At 43.4% G+C, this 16,510-nt stretch overlaps 1 protein-coding gene and 1 pseudogene across 2 annotated transcripts; both read right to left on the reverse strand.

The window, feature by feature from the left end:
- Positions 1–216: 216 nt before the first annotated feature.
- Positions 217–332, reverse strand: LOC133382587 (5S ribosomal RNA; annotated as a pseudogene).
- A 4,272-nt stretch (positions 333–4,604) lies between these two features.
- LOC133381411 (zinc finger protein 420-like) lies at positions 4,605–16,417 on the reverse strand. Of its 2 annotated transcripts, XM_061620501.1 has the most exons (7): positions 16,335–16,417; positions 15,611–15,682; positions 14,696–15,207; positions 14,324–14,405; positions 13,937–14,019; positions 13,558–13,684; positions 4,605–12,379 (listed from the first exon to the last, which is right to left on the reverse strand). In XM_061620501.1, exons 3-7 carry the CDS (start codon positions 15,110–15,112, stop codon positions 10,353–10,355), a joined length of 2,736 nt encoding a protein of 911 aa, XP_061476485.1. In that variant the 5' UTR covers positions 15,113–15,207; positions 15,611–15,682; positions 16,335–16,417; the 3' UTR covers positions 4,605–10,352. The 2 variants fall into 2 exon arrangements, with proteins under 2 accessions (XP_061476485.1, XP_061476486.1); XM_061620502.1 differs by lacking the exon at positions 15,611–15,682 and having other exon boundaries at positions 16,335–16,405.
- Between the last annotated feature and the right edge of the window lie 93 nt (positions 16,418–16,510).

Consider the following 16,510-nt stretch of genomic DNA (forward strand, 5'->3'; position numbering starts at 1 on the left):
CTCTAGTTAATAGGAATACTGTTATATATGCAGCTGTTTTTAGGTGGTAATTTCATAGCTGTAAGTACAGTACATTATTTAGCATCATTTTGCTTGTTGTTATATGCCTTCAAGTTGATTACAACTTATGGCGACCCTATGAATATTTTTTGGATCTGTTCATAGGGTTTTCAGGGTAAGAGGTATTCAGAGGTGGTTTACCATTGCCTTCCTCTCAGCCTACAGCACCCGGTATTCCCAGGTGGTCTCCCATCCAAGTACTAGCCAGGCCTGACCCTGCTTAGCTTCCGAGATCAGACGAGATCGGGTGCTATAAACATATAAATAATATCTAATTATTACACTTATCACAATTATCTCCCTTGCACTCATCTCAGGGAACAACAATATAAACTCATCTTTCCAAAAGACCAAAATACATAATGAATAAGAGAATACTTGTACAGGTTATTATTATTAATTACAAAAGTTGTTATATATAGAATAACCCAAGTTGTCGGTGAGTCCATTTAAACCGAAAATCCAAAATATAATACAAGATGCAGATTTTGGTCTTTGGAAAAAGACATATGGATCTCAAGTGAAATATTTTACCTCTTCTGGAGTATGTGTACAAATTGCCTAGTTAGTGGGGCTTCCATTGTGCTGGTACAAATATAACATAAATCATATCAGTAGACTAACACTTAGTGAAACTGTTTGTAAATTTCCTTCCATCTTTAGGATGAATATTCTGTTTTATTTCTAATGCTTGTGAACAGCATGAACATTTCCCAATATTGCAAATGTCTCCTAGTGATAGATCAAATCCTGTAACTACGTAAATCAGAATGGAGCCCCTTCCCTTGAATAGTGGCTGCTCTGCATTGCACTGTAAGTGGAATTCTTAATGACTCCCTGGTCTTTAGCTCATGCAAATCAGGAGACATCTCAAAGCCTCTTCTCAAAGATTTCACATTTGGCTTGGGGGGAGGGGAAGGTGCTTTAACATTCACTAACACTTATTGTGTAGTAGTGTTTGCAGAAAATAACTGCTGGGTACTACAGGAACTTAGACAAACCCAGCACAGTGTAATGGGATAGCCCAAATAATGGCTTAAAATGTGCATATAATGTGCTAAAATAATCTACATGTGCTTATAATGGTTTAGCTTGTAGTTTAGTAGCACACAGAGGAAAAATGTTCTCTTTTCAAATTTGAGGTATGCTGTATGATATATCTCTGTGATCGGGGAACTCTCCCTGTCAAGAATAACAATACATTTATGCAATCAAAATCATCAGGCTTCTGATATTATCATAAATACATAATGATGTCATAAAATCATTAAGTAACGGGGGGATCAAAGTAAAAACATATTTCATTCACAATTAAACCAAAATTCTGTATTCCAGGAGAGGCTTGAAAAAGTTCACAGATACGTTAGGGAGTATAGGATCTTATATTCAATTAGACAATTGTTCCATCTAGCTCAGTATTGTCCGCATTGACTGGCAGAGTCTCTCCAGGGTTACAGGCAAGAAGTCTTTCCCAGCCCTACCTGGAGATGCTGGGGATTGAAAGTGGGACCTTCTGTGTACAAAGCAGCTGCTCTACCACTGAACTACAGCCTGTCCCCTGAAAGCTTGTTTGTAAATAAGAATGGGGGATAATGAGGATGACGCTGGTCTGTGGGGCCCTTTGGAGTTGCTGTCAGAGATCTGTCAGCCATCCACACACCCATCTTCAAAGGAAGACATAGGCCCCATCACTGGATTTTTATCAAAGGTTATATGGTAGAAACAATAATCCTCACATTCCACTATTCTCAGCTAGCACTTTTCCTGCTCTGCAAGCCTTCAGCTGGGCATAGTAATCCCTATTTGGCTTTGTTCATAGATTAAGTGGACCTGCTCCTTTTGAACACGTCCTGAAAAGGCAGAAAATATTTCCCAAAAGCACAGAAGGGATGAGAACCCTGTGAAAGACCAAGAGATCAAATATGGAACAGCAAGATCCAGCTACCCCTGAAGCAGGGCTTGGCCCTGATGCCGTCAAGACTGGGACCCATGTGGAGGAATTCTCGGGGGGAAACATGCAGAAGATCTTGGGGGAGAACCCCCTCAGCTCAGATGTGCAGCACCAGCAGTTCCTGCATTTCCGCTAGCAGGAGGCTGAGGGGCCCCGAGAGGCTTGCAGCCAACTCCACCTTCTTTGCCGTGAGTGGCTGAAGCCAGAGCGACACTCAAAGAACCAGATCCTGGACCAGCCTCCTCATCTTAACTACATTTTGCATGTAGGTAGCAGATAATCTTTATGCTTGTGTGATGACAAAATGTATTGTTTCTCTTTTAGGATCCAGTGTCTTTGGATGTGGCTGTGAATTTCACAGAAGTGGAGTGGGTTTTACTGAATCCTGACCAGAGAGCTCTGCATAGCGAAGTCATGGAGGAGATTTGTAGGACTCTGTCCTGTCTTGGTAAGGCCCTGTTTGGTCATAATTTGTTATGTGCCTTCAAGTCAATCATGACTTATGGTGACCCTATGAATCAATGTTATAAACCACCCTGTTCAGATCTTGTAAGTTCAGGTCTGTGGCTTCCTTTATGGCATCAATCCATCTCTTGTTTAGTCTTCCTCTTGTTCTACTCCCTTCTTGTTTCCCAGCATTATTGTCTTTTCTAGGGAATCATGTCTTCTCCTTATGTGTCCAAAGTATGATAACCTCAGTTTCATCATTGTGATTTCTAATGATAGTTGTGGTTCAGTTTGTTCTAACACCCAGTTATTTGTCTTTTTCACAGTCCATAGTATCAGTCATATTGGAATGGTCCAATTTGCTGGAATTTTTCACTAAAATGTTTCCCCAAGTGCTAACACACAATAGCTGAGCTCCATTTGAGTTTCTACTATAGCCCACTAGGTGCAACATTGGGTATTCTGGACTTTGTGAAGACACGTCCAAAGCTTCCCTCGTAATTTATCCTTTTTCCTAGACCTGGAGCAGAGTGGTGGCAGTGCATCATACGATTTGGGGGAGAGGAGGACCATTTTAAGAATGGGGTAGCCATCATGGTGTGCTCCACAGGTTGCTGGACTCTCACTCCCATCAGCGGTGACCATTGTCCACGCTGACTGGGGCTGATGGGAATGGAATTCTAACAAGCTCTGGAGAGCACCACTTTGTTATAGGGAAAGGGACTTAGACGATAACAAAAGCCTTAAATGCTAGCCATACTCATGCTACTGGATGTCACTGATTCATAGGATCGCCGTAAGTCATAATCGACTTGAAGGCAAATAACAACAAAGACCAATTCATGGCAGAGAAGGCTATCAAGGGCTACTAGCCATGATGGCTTTTATGCTCTGCCTCCACAGGGGGAGGCAGTATGCCTCTGGATGCCATTTGCAGGCAGGGAGAGCACTGTTGCATTCAGGTCTTGCATTTGGGCTTCCCGTAATGGGCATCTGGTTGGCCACTGTGAGAACAGGATGCTGGACTAGATGGGCCACTGGCCTGATCCAGCAGGCTCTTCTGATGTTCTTACGCCAATTGACTTCAATGTAGAATTAGCACTGGAACCACTGAAATGAAAAGACCTAAGTTAGCCATCTCTCTTAACCTCAGTGGGTATACCCTAAGTCACACTAGCGCTGGTTCCAGCCTGTAGAAATTAATGGACCTGAGTTAGCCACATCCATTAACATTAATGGGTTTACTCTCAGTAGAGCTAGCATTGGATCCAACCTCTTGAAATTAACGGACCTGAGTTAGCCATGTCCAGTAACTTCAGTGGGTTTACCCTGAGTAGGACTAACCTTGGATACAACTCAGACTGATCCCGATTCCCTAGGAATATGGAGGCGTGAGATATGTACACAAACACACACATCCCTTATAACATTTGCTTTTGGGAGACCAAGATCTTCTAAAGTCTCTCCTTCCCAACATCAGTCTCTATTGCTAGTGGATCATCAATTGTGCTGTCACTCAAAAGGAAGCCCCGCAGAGTTCAAACAGGGCTCACGTCTAAAGAAGCCTGGGTGCAATGGCAATTTACCTAGAAGCTAGCCCCACTGGGTGACATCAGCTGGGCTTGTATCGTATAAATCAACTTACAGATATAAATAAAGATGAACTTCGACAGAATTGCAGTGATTTGCAAACCCATCTGTCGGACGGTGACAAAAGAGACGTAAGTGGAACTGAATTATCCGATGAACTTTCGGCCTTTAAAGGTCTCTTTAAATCTGAATTGTGTCCATTTTGTATCCTTACGTAACTCTGAAATCCATTCAGACCAATCATCTGTCATTCCCGAATATGAGTATTGCACTAAGAATTTTACTGACACCCAGTGAGCATGGCAAGTGGCGAGAGATCTTTTTCTAGATTAAAAATAATTAAAAATTATTTACGGTCAAGTATTTCACAAGATAGACTTGTAAACCTAGCTATGATTGCAATTGAAAATGATGTGTGTTCCCACTTAAACATTAGTGAACTAATTCATAAGTTCACAAACATGAAAGCACGTAAGGCTAAATTCGTGTAACTATGTGTCTTTTTGCTAAATAAAGACAGTACAAAAAGGTCACTTTCTTTTTACTTTATTTTACTGTTCACACAAAACATTTTCCTACTCCACAATGATTTTCATTTTTGGCCTTATTTGCCTTGCTACATTTTTTATAACATTTGAATTGAAAAATGAACAAAAAAAAATATAAAACGTAAGGGCGCCGATTTATAATTTGCAGGGGGCCGCTGAACACGCCAGCACCTGCCCTGGGTACAGGAACATTTGGACAGTAGCAATCCTGGACAAAATCACGATGCATCTCCGATTCCAAATCAAAGCATTCCCGACAGATGGGTGTCCATTTCCCTCTTGAATGCCTCCAGTGTCTGAGAGCCCACTACCTCTCGAGGTAATTGGTTCCATTGTCATATGGCTCTAACAGTTAGGAAGTGGCTTCCTGCCACTTGAGCCCGAAAGATCAAAATATATAATGCATCAGAGAAATTTTAAAAAATGGTTGATCAAGATCAAATTACAAGCAGATATTTTACTTAGGAGGATAACTCAAATGTGTCACTGCGTCTGTTTGGATTTACAGAGTTTAAACTGAAAACCCAAAACATTATGAGAGATGGGAGTAGGTTTACAATCTACAAAATACGTAGCTAATGGGGCTCCTATGGTGTTGGTATGAGTAATAGTTTGACAGCTGGTGAAACTGTTCGAAATGAACTTCCACCTTTAGCATGAATGTCCTGTTTTGCTTGTAATGCTTGTGGAGCAGCAGCATGAACATTTCCCACATGTAAAGTTTCCCCTAGTGGTAGATCTACTCCTGTAACTACTTAAATCAGAATGGATTACCTTATCTTTAATAGTGGCTGCTGTGCAAAAGCCTTTTACTAGAGGATCCTGACTAGGGTTGCCAGGTTCAGGGCCTGAGACTGATCCTGTATCTTTAGGAGAAGAGATAATCAGCCAAGTGCAGGTGTTCTTGCAACACTGTAACAGGAAAAACCACAAGGTGGAATTCTCCCTTTCCCCCGTGCAGGGGGGAGGGAGAATTCCATCTTGTGGTTTTTCCCATTACAATGAAATGTCATTATTTAAATATTTATGTATTTAAAATATTTATACCCCGCCCTTTTTCCGAGGAACTCAGGGCGGCTTACATTAAAACATTAAAACAGCAATAATTAATAAACATGATATTCAGTTTAAGCAATTTAAAATGGAATTAAATAAACATAGGTTAAAACTAACTACATTGGTTAAAAGCCCGTCTAAATAGAACAGTCTTCACCTGTGCATGAAAATTTGATAATGAGGAAGCCAACCGGACCTCAATAGGGAGAGAGTTCCACAGTCTAGGGGCGGCCACCGAAAAAACCCTATTCTGTGTCTCTGCAAGATGAACTTGCAGGAAGGAAGGGGTAATAAGTAGAGTCTCGCTGGAGGATCTTAAAGTCCGAGTAGGTTCATAGAGGGAGAGGCGCTCTGACAGATAGCCTGGACCTAAGCCGTATAAGGCTTTATAGGTCAAAACCAGCACCTTGAATTGTGCCCGGAAACAAATGGGCAACCAGTGGAGCTGATACAACAGCGGGGTTGTATGTTCTCTATATCCCGCCCCAGTTAACATCCTGGCTGCAGCTCTTTGTACCAATTTCAGTTTCCGAGCAGTCTTCAGGGGCAGCCCCATGTAGAGCGCGTTACAGTAGTCTAATCGGGATGTAACTAAGGCATGTGTCACCATGGTCAAGTCTGCCTGGTCAAGGAACAGGCGAAGTTGGCGCACCAATCTTAATTGAGCGAAAGCACTCCTAGCCACAGTCGAGACCTGTGCCTCCAGAGTCAGAGCCGAGTCCAGGAGCACTCCCAAACTGCGAACCTGTGATTTCAGGGGGAGTGTAACCCCATCCAGCACAAGTTGAATCCCTATTCCCTGCTCCGCCTTCCGACTGACGAGGAGCACCTCTGTCTTGTCAGGATTTAATTTCAGCTTGTTCGCTCCCATCCAGTCCATCACTGATACCAGGCATCGGTTGAGAACCTGGACGGCTTCCTTGGTTTCATCAGGTGGAAAGGAGAGCTAGAGTTGGGTGTCATCTGCATATTGGTGGCACAGAACCCCAAAACTCCGGATAACCTCTCCCAGCGGTTTCATGTAGATATTAAATAACTTGGGGGACAAAACTGAACCCTGTGGGACCCCATAGGTCAATGGCCAGGTGGTCGAACAGGAGTCCCCCATAACCACCTTCTGGGTTCGTTCCTCCAGGAAGGACCGGAGCCACGGTATTACCGTGCCTCCAAGTCCCATCCCAGCGAGGCGGCCCAGAAGGATACCATGGTCGATGGTATCGAAAGCAGCTGAGAGATCCAGTAAAACCAACAGGGACACACTTCCCCTGTCCAGCTCTCTGCGAAGGTCATCCACCAAGGCGACCAAGGCCGTCTCAGTTCCACAACCTGGCCTGAAACCAGACTGAGCTGGATCTAGATAGTCCATCTCATCCAAAAATCCCTGGAGCTGAGCAGTCACCACCCGCTCTATTATCTTGCCAAGAAAAGGAATATTAGATACTGGGCGGTAATTACCTAATAATAGGGGGTCCAAGGAAGGTTTTTTCAGTAAACGTCTTATTACTGCCTCCTTTAGGCAGGACGGTATGCTGCCCTGTCCCAAAGAGGCATTAATCACTTCCATGACCCACTTAACCAGTCCCTCTCTGGCAGTTTTTATAAGCCAGGAAGGGCAAGGATCTAACATGCACGTGGTGGGACGTACTTCTCCAAGGATTCTGTCCACATCCTCGGGTTGAACAAGCTGAAAAGAATCCATTCTAATTAAGCAAGCAGGAGCTGAAGTTACATCCATAGAGACTGTATTAATCTTGGCGTCTAAGTCAGAACAAATCTGAGCGACTTTGTTTGCAAAATAACATGCAAACTCATGACAACGGGTTATACAGCGGTCAACATATTCATGAGGGTCAGAATTTAAAAGACCCTTGACAACTCAAAACAATTCCGCTGGGCGAGATTCAGCGGATGCAATAGAGGCGGAGAAGAAGAGTTTCTTCTGGGTCCTCACTGCTATGGAATAGGTTTTTAAGTAGGTTCTAGCCCGTGTTCGATCAGATTCGTTCAGAGTTTTCCGCCAACGTCGCTCTAGTCTCCGTCTTTCGCGTTTCACCATCACCAGTTCTCCAGTAAACCAAGGAGCCGATTTGGTTCCAATCCGCGAAAGGAGGCGCTTAGGGGCGATTGTGTCCACCGCCCTGGTCATTTCTTCATTCCAAAGGTCGACCAAGGCTTCGACAGAATCACCTACCGAGGTGACCGGAAAATCCCCAAGGGCCATCAGAAAACCATCCGGATCCATCAGACTCCTGGGGCGGACCATTCTAATTGGTCCCCCACCCCTGCGGAGGTTCTGAGTTGTAGTGAGTTGAAAACTAACCAGGTAGTGATCTGTCCATGACAACGGAACTAATGAAAGTCCCTCCACACCAAGATCACAAACATCTCGTCTAGCACAGAAGACAAGGTCCAAATAGCATATATATTACGCAGAAGTACAGGAGAAAATTGATCACAAACCAACACAACATATGATAATCATGGGGGACTGGAATGCAAAAGTAGGGAACAGAGAAGAACTAGAAATTGTGGGGAAATGGGGCTTAGGAGACAGAAATGAACCAGGAGAAAGACTTATTGAATTCTGTGAAGCCAATAATTTGTTTCTTGCAAAAACATTTTTTGAGCAACCGAAAAGACGACTGTACACGTGGACATCACCCGATGGTCAATATAGGAATCAAATTGATTATATAATTGGCAACAGAAGATGGAGAAGTTCCATACTTTCTGCAAAAACAAGACCAGGAGCAGACTGTGGTACAGATCATGAACTGGTCGTATCGCAAATCAGAGTAAAGCTAAAGAAGAACAAAGCAATCATAATGCCAAAATACAATTTAAATAACATCCCAGAAGAATATAAAGATCAAATAAGGAACAGATTTGAGGCTTTAAACTTAGTTGACAGAGAACCAGAAGAACTATGGAGTGAAGTCAGAGACATGATCAGGGAAGAATGCAAAAAGACAATACCTCTAGTTAAAAAGGGAGAAAGACCTCAATGGATGACTGAAGAAACTCTTAAAATGGTTAAAGAGAGAAGGAAAGCAAAAGCAAAAAGAGATAAAAACACGGTCAGAACCCTAAATGCAACAATACAGCGACTAGTACGTTGAGACAAACAAAACTATTACAATAGTTATTGTATAGAAATAGAAGAGGACAACAAAAGGGAAGAACAAGAGCCTATTCCAAAAGATTAGAGAAATTAAAGGGAAATTTAAACCACAAATAAGGATGTTGAATAATCAACAGGGGAACACACTGACTAACCAAGCTGAACTAAAAGGAAGATGGAAGCAATACTCTGAAGAACTCTATAGAAAAAGATGCCAGGATGACAGATTCATTCACAGAGGAACCGTATGATGAAGAACCAGAAATTTTAGAATGTGAGGTAAAAGCTGCTCTCAAAATACTTGGAAGAAACAAATCGCCAGCAACAGATGGCATACCAGTAGAGTTGCTACAAGCTACTGAGACTGAATCTGTCCAAATTTTGACAAAAATTTGTCAAGAAATATGGAAAACTAAACAATGGCCCATAGACTGGAAGCGTTCAATATATATCCCAATTGCAAAGAAAGGGGATCCCAGGGAATGCAGTAATTACTTAAGTATTGCCTTAATATCCCATGCAAGTAAAGTAATGCTCAAGATTCTACAACAAAGGCTCTTACCATATATGGAGCAAGAAATGCCAGATGTCCAAGCTGGATTTAGAAAGGGAAGAGGCACCAGAGATCATATTGCAAACATATGTTGGATAATGGAACGGAGCAAGGAATTTCAGAAGAAAATCATCCTGTGCTTCATAGATTACAGCAAAGCCTTTGACTGTATAGATCATGAAAAACTATGGAATGCTTTCACAGAAATGGGGGTGCCACAGCATCTGATTGTCCTGATGCGCAACCTATACTCTGGATAAGAGGCTACAGTAAGGACAGAATATGGAGAAACTGATTTGTTCCCCATCGGAAAGGGTGTGAGACAGGGCCTATTTCTTTAATCTGTACACAGAACATATCACACGGAAAGAGGGATTGGACCAAGAGAACATGTCAAGGATTATGAATACCTCGGCACAGTCATTATCCATAATGGAGACAATAGTCAAGATATCAAAAGAAGGCTAGGACTGGAGGTAGCTATGAGAAAACTAGAAAAGGTCCTCAAATGCAAAGATGTATCACTGAACACTAAAGTCTGGATCATTCAGGCCATGGTATTCCCGAATTCTATGTATGGATGTGAAAGTTGGACAGTGAAAAAGGTGGATAAGATAAAAATCAACTCATTTGAAATGTGGTGTTGGAGGAGAGCTTTGCGGATACCATGGACTGCGAAAAAGACCAATAATTGGGTGTTAGAACAAATTAAACCAGAACTGTCACTAGCAGCTAAGATGATGAAACTGAGGTTATCATACTTTGGACACATAGTGAGAAGACATGATTCACTAGAAAAGACGATAATGCTGTGAAAAACAGAAGGGAGTAGAAAAAGAGGAAGGCCAAATGAGATGGATTGATTCCATAAAGAAAGCTGCAGACCTGATCTTACAAGGTCTGAACAGGGTGGTTCATGACAGATGCTCTTGGAGGTCACTGATTCTTTGGGCTGCCATAAGTCGTAATTGACTTGAAGGCACATAACAACAAACTCCTGAAGAGCTTTACACATTCCAAGCAGTTCTATGGTTTCTCCCCAGTGTGAATTCTTTGATGCAAAGTGAGAGAGTAATTTCTAGTGAAGCCTTTGCCACATTCCACGCATTTATATGGTTTCTCCCCAGTGTGAGTTATTTGATGGGAAGTGAGTTTGTCTGGCCAGCTGAAGCTCTTTCCACATTCTAAGCACTTATATGGTTTCTCCCCAGTGTGAATTCTTTGATGGGAAGTGAGATGGTGTTTCCCCCTAAAGCTTTTTCCACATTCTAAGCACTTATATGGTTTCACCCCAGTGTGAATTCTTTGATGAAAAGTGAGAGAGGAATTTCTACTGAAGGCCTTTCCACATTCCAAGCATTTATACGGTTTCTCCCCAGTGTGAATTTGTTGATGGGAATTCAGATGATTCTTCTGACAGAAACCCTTTCCACATTCCAGGCATTTATATGGTTTCTCCCCAGTGTGAATACTTTGATGGGAAGCGAGATTGCTCTTGCACCTGAAACTTTTTCCACGTTCTAAATATTGATATGGTTTCTCCCCAGTGTGAATTTTTTGATGGGAATTCAGATGATTCTTCTGATGGAAGCCCTTTCCACATTCTAGGCATTTATATGGTTTCTCCCCAGTGTGAATTCTTTGATGGCAAGTGAGATTGCTCTTGCGCCTGAAGCTTTTTCCACATTCGATGCATTTATATGGTTTCTCCACAGTGTGAATTCTTCGATGGGAATTCAAATGTTTCTTCTGATGGAAGCCCTTTCCACATTCCAGGCATTTATGTGGTTTCTCCCCGGTGTGAATTATTTGATGGGAAGTGAGATTGCTCTTGCACCTGAAGCTTTTTCCACATTCTAAGCATTTATATGGTTTCTCCCCAGTGTGAATTCTTTCATGGGAAGTGAGTCGGTGTTTCCAGCTGAAGCTCTTTCCACATTCCAGGCATTTATATGGTTTCTCCCCAGTGTGAATTCTTTGATGGGAAGTGAGTTTGTTTTTCCTTCTGAAGCTTTTTCCACATTCTAAGCACTTATATGGTTTCTCCCCAGTGTGAATTCTTTGATGGACAGTGAGTTGGTTTTTCCAACTGAAGCTCTTTCCACATTCTAAGCACTTATATGGTTTCTCCCCGGGGTGAATACTTTGATGGGAAGTGAGTTGGGAATTCCACCTGAAGCTCTTTTCACATTCTAAGCACTTATATGGTTTCTCCCCAGTGTGAATTCTTTGATGGGAAGTGAGTTGGTAATTCCATCTGAAGCTCTTTCCACATTCTAAGCACTTATATAGCTTCTCCCCAGTGTGAAGTCTTTGATGGGAAGTGAGTTGGTAATACCACCTGAAGCTCTTTTCACATTCCAAGCAATTATATTGTTTCTCCCCAATGTGGATTCTTTGATGGGAAGTGAGTTGGGTTTTCATTCTGAAGCTCTTTCCACATTCTAAGCACTTATATGGTTTCTCTCCGGTGTGAATTCTTTGATGGCAAGTGAGTTTGTGTTTACAACTGAAGGTCTTTCTACATTTTAAGCACTTATGTGGTTTCTCTCCGGTGTGAATACTTTGATGGGAAGTGAGAATGCTCTTGCACCTGAAGCTTTTTCCACATTCCAAGCATTTATATGCTTTCTCCCCAGTGTGAATTCTTTGATGGAAATTCAGATGTTTATTCTGATGGAAGCCCTTTCCACATTCCAGGCATTTATATGGTTTCTCCCCGGCGTGAATTCTTTCATGGGAAGTAAGTCGGTGTTTCCAGCTGAAGCTCTTTCCACATTCCAGGCATGTATTTGGTTTCTTCCCTTTCTGGTTTTTGTCATGGGTTTTCAATTTTCTGTTAGAATTGAGACTTTTCCAACATCCAAAATATTTACTTCTTTTGCTTCTTTGATCTGTTTTCTCCTGGCTGGCAATTTTATTATAGCCACTGCCCTGAGAAGTGCAAGACTTATTCCTCCTTTTCTCTTCTTCCCTGTTTTCAGATCTGCCTCTTTCCCATAACTCTTTTCCATATAGTTCTCCCTTCCTCTTGTCTTTCCACTCATCTTCTTCTGCAAGGAAAAGAGAAATTGGTAAGGGGGAAGAAATGGAACCTCAAATTGTTGAACAATCCCAATAAACTCTTGCAGTAAACGAAGAACTGAAAGGACTTAGACGGGAGACCGAGGTTACCCCGGGTTGAACAGCCTCTGTCGTCTGGCATTCACTGACAACTGGAGCATGATAGACTTTTGGATTTGGACCATGGAGACTTGGGTTCAGCTCCCAGTTAGAGGTTAATCCCATTGGGTGGTCCTAGGCCAATCACAAAGACACACAAACGTACATAGGCAAATTGCAGGAGAGTGGCTCTGCACTGGCCAAGTCCACATTCCTACAAGAGTTCCTCATAGCCTGCAAATCTTGTACTACCGTGGAAGAAGTGGACTTGAAGTGTTGAAATATAGGAAATGGGCAGATATAGGGAAGGCTTTTCTTACCGTCTAAGTCCCTTTCCCTATAACAATGTGGTGCTCTCCAGAACGTGTTGGAATCCCATTCCCATCAGCCCCAGTTAGCGTGGACAATGGTCACGGCTTATGGGAGTGACAGTCCAGCAATTTGTGGAGCATACCATGACGGCTACTGCAGTCTTAACACGGTCCTCCTCTCCCCCACATCGTATGATGCACTGCCACCACTCTGCTCCAGGTCTAGGAAAAAGGATAAACTAAGAGGGAATCTTCGGACGTGTCTTCCCAAAGCCCAGAATGTCAGATGTTGCACCTAGTGGACTACATTAGAAACTCAGATGGAGCTCAGCTATGCTGTGTTAGCACTTAGGGAAACATTTTAGTGAAAAATTCCAGCAAATTGGACCATTCCAATACGACTGATACCATGGACCATGAAAAAGACAAATAATTGGGTGTAAGAACAACTTAAACCATAACTATCATTAGGAGCCACAGTGATGAAACTGAGGTTATCATACTTTGGACACATAATGAGAAGACATGATTCTCCAGAAAAGAGAATAATTCTGGGGGAAAAGAAGGGAATAGAAAAAGAGGAAGACCAAACAAGAGATGGATTGATGCCATAAAGGAAGCCACAGACCAGAACTTACAAGATCTGAACAGGGTGGTTCATGCCAGATGCTACTGGAGGTCATTGATTCATAGGGCCGCCAAAAGTCATGATTGACTTGAAGCCACATAACAAATTATGACCAAACAGGGGGCCTTACCAAGATAGGACAGAGTCCCAGAAATCCCCCCCATGACTTCGCTATGCAGAGCTCTCTGGTCAGGATTCAGCAAAGCCCACTCCTCTTCCGTGAAATGCACAGCCACATCCTCCAAAGACACTGCATCCTAAAAGAAAAATAATACATTTTGTCATCACAGAAAGCATAAAGATTATCTGCTACCTACATGCAAAAAGTAGCTAAGTTGAGGTGGCTGGTCATTGTTCTAAGGAGAGGAACCTTCTTAAATGGCATTCACAGATTTTGTTGAGGTGGCTTTGGGAGACGCAAAGAATTGGAGGGAAATTCATTCAGACTCAGGGACAGAGATGCACCCAGGCTGCCCCCAGCCTCTCCCACTTCTGAGTCTTTCCCCTACCTGATCTGGGGTGATAGCAACAGCTTCTCCTCCACCAGAGAGGGGAGATGGTTTAGTAGGTTTTGCTGACATCATTTCATTACCTGTGAGAAAGAAAATGGGGCCAAAAACCATGAGTATACAGTATGCTATTCTCAGAGGTGAAACCATTTAGGTCTAACTGCACAAGGGTCTATTTCAGGTGTTTATTCACAGTTTATGTTTCAGTTGTGTGACAAAACATCTCTCCTCATATGAGCTCTAGGCCAGAAAGCAAAGTGATGATTTCCACGTACAAAATCATGATGTAAGTAGGAGCATTTTTGAGCTGTGGAAAAGGCTGGAGACAAGAGTAAAAGAGTCAAAATCAACAGAGAGAGACCAGAGATACGCCTCATTCATCCTTACCCAGCAGCCTCTGCCTGGTGTCCGATGGAGTCCTTTCTGCCTCAGGGAAATCAGTTCCTATTTCTGCATAGACAGACTTTTCCTGAAACAGCGTAATAAAAACAAGTCATATAATGGGGAGCAGGATTAAAAGAAGTCTCAGGGAGGCAAAACCCAGAGGAGGATTTGATATAGAAAAGAAAGGATAGAGACAAATCCCTTAAATATACTTGCTATTAGGGGTAGCCAAAGTGGTGCCCTTCAGATGCAACTGGACTCCAATTCACATCAACCTCAGCCAATACAATGAATGGCCAGCGATTACAGGAGTTTTACTTCAACATCTGGAAGGCACCAAGTTGGTTGCCCGTGGTCTAATTGAAACCTTCTCACCTGCTGCTCTTCCTGCTTCTCGTCCTCTGCCCAGCTCAGGACGAAACCTTCTGCCAGGGCCACCGCCTGGGAACTCCTCTCGGCCCCACATTCCCTCACCCAGCTCTCCATCTCTGGGGGCAGGAGAGCCAGGAACTGCTCCAGGATCACCAGGTCCAGGATCTGGTTCTTTGAGTGTCGCTCTGGCTTCAGCCACTCACGGCAAAGAAGGTGGAGTCGGCTGCAAGCCTCTCGGGGGCCCACAGCCTCCTGGTAGCGGAAACGCCGGAACTGCTGGCGAAGCACATCTGAGCTGAGGGGATTCTCCCCCAAGATCTTCTGCACGTTTCCCCCCAGGAATTCCTCCGCATGGGTCTCAGTCTTGATGGCATCAGGGCCAAGTTCTGCTTCAGGAGTAGCTGGGTCTTGCTGTTCCATATTTGTCCTTTCACAGGGTCCTCATCTCTTCTCTGCTTTCAGGAATTGTTTTCTGCCTTTTCAGGCCGTGTTCAGAGGGAGCAGGTCGACTTATTCTATGAACAAAGCCAAATAGGGATTAATATGCCTAGGGCGAAGGTTTGCAGAGTAGGAAAGTTGCTGCCTAAGAATGGTTGAATGTGAGGATTATTGTTTCTACCATATAACCTTTGATATAAACCCAGTTATGGGGTCTATGTCTCCCTTTGAAGATGGGTGTCTGGATGGCTGACAGATCTCTGAAAGCAGCTCCAACAGAGCCCAGAGTCATCCTCATTATCCCCCATTCTTCATTAAAAACAAGCTAAACAAGCTTTTAGGGGTTGGGCTGTAGTTCAGTGATAGAGCAGATCCTATACTACCTAAGTTATCTCTGAACTTTTTCAAGCCTCTCCTGGAATAGAGCATTTTGGTTTAATTGTGAATGAAATATGTTTTTACTTTGATCCATTCACTTACCTTTTCAACTGTCCCCTTTCAGAATTCAATGTGAGCTCTGTTGTTGTTTATTAAATTGGAAAGCTGCAGTTCCTGGAGTTGTGATAAGGAAATTCAAAGATCTTTGGGTGCAATGTGGCAGAAGAAAGCAAGAATCTATATTTTTGATGATGTCATAAATTATTGGAGGACTAACTTTATCTACACCCCTGTCGGCATGAGTGATGGGATACGGAGGCAGGTGGGGACTGCCCTGCCCTGGGGGCATTTAAATTGCTCTCTTCACCTTTACCCTTTTAGTAAAACACGGTGGTTTACTTTCAGTCATGGTCTTCCCAGTTTGATTCATTCTATGAAAAGAGTGCCAGTTTTCAGTAGCACTTTCTATTCACTCTTAAAAGGTCCCTTCTGTATCGCCTGTCTGAATGGGCACATGTGGGTCAACCAGGAGAACTGATAACACCAGTCAGTGTGTGTGTAATGGGGGCATTCAGAGGCATACGTTCAATCGTCCCTTCGTTCAAAGTGGTGTCCTAGCCTTGCAGAGAGGGGGGGGGAGGGGGAGAAGCTCTCCTCCCTGATTTGGATGGATCAGCTGAACAGGCCTCCTGCGCGCCCTCCCCTGTGGCCCTGGGGAAACCCCACCCACACTACAGGGATCTCCTAATCCCCTTCCTCGCTCCCCTCCACAGCGGCCCTGGAACTCCCCTTCGCCCAACTGCACAACGCGGGACAAGGGGCTTACCAGACCCCTGAAAGCGCCACTGACGCCGCTTCTTCTGCTGCTTGTGTTTGATGACGAATCAAACTGCAGCGCTTCACCAGGGAGCCTATTATCTACAAGGAAGGAGCCAGGCCGGAAGTGACATCAGAGGGAAAGCAGCCGCATTTTCTTTGAAGGCTCCCGGCCCTCCTCTTCCC

This window comes from Rhineura floridana, chromosome 3, assembly GCF_030035675.1.
Source record: "Rhineura floridana isolate rRhiFlo1 chromosome 3, rRhiFlo1.hap2, whole genome shotgun sequence".
NCBI lineage: Eukaryota > Metazoa > Chordata > Lepidosauria > Squamata > Rhineuridae > Rhineura > Rhineura floridana.

Bases quoted from the DNA above. Each gene is read 5' to 3' on its own strand.
- LOC133381411 (XM_061620501.1), bottom strand. From the start codon at position 15,112: ATGGAACAGCAAGACCCAGCTACTCCTGAAGCAGAACTTGGCCCTGAT. The intron at 13,685-13,936 runs GTAGGGGAAAGA...TTTTTCTTTTAG, and splicing joins TTGCTATCACCCCAGATCAG to GATGCAGTGTCTTTGGAGGA. The intron at 12,380-13,557 runs GTAAGGCCCCCT...TTTTCCTTGCAG, and splicing joins TGGGACTCTGTCCTATCTTG to AAGAAGATGAGTGGAAAGAC.